The following is a 2,260-nucleotide window of genomic DNA, read 5'->3' on the forward strand; positions in this document are numbered from 1 at the left end:
TCTGTGTCGGTGAAGAGAAGTTGCGCTTTTTCTCCGAACCGTGATTTAACCCACCGATAGTGAAAATCATATATTTTGATTTTACTCACGTCCAGAACTACGAAACCCACATACATAGGACGAACTAATTTCAGTTTTAACCTTTTCATTTTTATGGCAACCAATCCATTGTTAAAAATTCTGAAGGCTTCAAAGGCTGGGGATGCAATTAATTTTTTAGCTTTTTTCTCCTTATGCACAATTTTTACGTTAACATGCTTCCGCTGGTTTTCCCGAATACTGCATTGTTCATCAGTTTGAAGAACGATTTTTCGAAATCGTTCGAAGCTGCTTGACGGCGTTCGGTATTAAAGTCAATGTACGGTTTCAGCCACGGTTTTTGATTGAACTCTATAACCCTTTCTATATTTTATTTTGAGACCGAGGGTGAGGTAGAGTTGGAGGTTGCGATAATGTACTACATAGTTTTCTTTGTCGTATAAGTTGGGAACTAGCTTTGTGCATTCGGACGGTTTCCCCTCCGGGTTAATTTTCCCCCACACGCTCTTCATATGGTTTGAAAACAACTTTTCTGTTATCACCATGTTTTCAGGTGCTAGCGGATAATCGTTATGGTCATTGTGAAGTTCTTTGGGGTATTCTAGTCCGACTTCCAAGACATAACCTTTCGGAGAGTCCTCGGGAACGTTTGCGATGTCTATGTTAGATATTTCCTCTGTGCTCAACCATCGGAAACCTGAATATGGTAGGTATTGGGACATAGCGTAACCATAAAGGTTATTTGCATCCCAATACACTATTTCTTTGGTCGGTTGATTGGGTTCAAACTGTTCGCTGTATCGGCTGTTAGCCTCAGCGTAACGATGGGTGATCATAGAAACACCTCCTCTAATACCGGATTCAAAAAACAAATGCATGTCTATGTCTGTGAGAAGTTCCAAATTAATATCGGTCATCTTCAGACATGCCGAAAAAGCCAAACCAGGGCCTGTATACATATGCGCAGGGTCAATTTTGTAATAGCTCATGCTAAGGTCCCTGAAACGTTCGAACACGTCTGCTAGTAAAAGCACGTCTGATTTTACGTAAAGGTCATGATAATCACCGAGATGTTGAATGCCGAATTTTTCCCATACGAGTTGTGCATGAGTGTAATCATCCACACTTATATCGGTTCCAGTTAGACTGCTGAAGAAAGCTTCGCGGGGTGGTAATTCAGTCTCTGAAAATCGAGAGAACGAGTCGATGTACTCGTACGGGTACACCCCTTTCCTCACAAGTAGGTCGGCATCTTCGAAAATGCTGTCAGTCAATCGAATATCTGAACGGGTAAGATTGCCAACCAACTTATCTAAAGAAGCCGGTAGGAATTGAAATGAGTCTAAGAAACGTAAATCCCCAATCGAGAAAGAAATGTATTTCTCCAAATTATTAGGGATGACTGAGATATCCTGATCTTTGAAGAGCCCTGCCGCCTGCATGACTAGATGACTGTCATACCCTCTCAAATTATGTATTATTACAGGTACATGGTTAGAATATTTCAGCTGTAAATTGCACGCGTTATGCAACGCTGCAACGAACTCACCCGATATGTGGTCATGGTGTCGAACTCTATCACCACCCAACGGTTTCTCACACGTCATACATACAACAGCATCCTGAAATTTTTTCTCGTCTTCTTGGGATATGTTAAGGGGCTTCACGGTGTTAAGAATGTTTTGAATGCTAGCGTTCTCCTTCACCAGCATGTGAAGGAATACCTGCACGCAATCTTCTCCTCTATTACACCACTGGGGGGTTTATAAAGTGTGGTGTCAGGGCCTACTATAATATAACTGAAACCACTTGGTACATGTTTTTCTGTGTGGGTAGTGGATGAGTGTGTTGGGTTCGGAGTACAGCAAGAAATTTTTGCTAAGATACACTCAAAGTCAGCGTAAATCGTGAAAGGAACACGTAGCTGATACTGGTGCTGAGTGAATCTAAGCCATTTTTCATCTTCATTAGGCATAGATATTCGTTGTAGACCGTGAGGTTTGCAATACTCTTTATGTTCGACCAACAAATTTTCTCTAGAAAACCTGTGTAGACAGTAAGGACAATAGAACCGAGCAGCTTTATGCTTAGTTAGAGGGGATAACAACCTACTCATGTTTTTTATTAGACTGTAATGACTGGTATTTTCGTTACATATGTATAGCAAGTCAACGTGGTGAAGACGTTGGGTTGCCTCTGTCACCCTCATCGTGAAGATTTC

General features: G+C 41.4%; 1 protein-coding gene across 1 annotated transcript; it reads right to left on the reverse strand.

Annotated features, from left to right (window-relative positions):
* Positions 1-353: 353 nt before the first annotated feature.
* LOC149074035 (uncharacterized) lies at positions 354-1,751 on the reverse strand. The gene has a single exon (XM_089247282.1). It carries the CDS (start codon positions 1,749-1,751, stop codon positions 354-356), a length of 1,398 nt encoding a protein of 465 aa, XP_089103408.1.
* Between the last annotated feature and the right edge of the window lie 509 nt (positions 1,752-2,260).

This window comes from Pholcus phalangioides, unplaced genomic scaffold (genome assembly GCF_987345545.1).
Source record: "Pholcus phalangioides strain wild (caught in Gottingen) unplaced genomic scaffold, Ppha-v1.0 ptg000017l_1, whole genome shotgun sequence".
Classification (NCBI taxonomy): Eukaryota; Metazoa; Arthropoda; class Arachnida; order Araneae; family Pholcidae; genus Pholcus; species Pholcus phalangioides.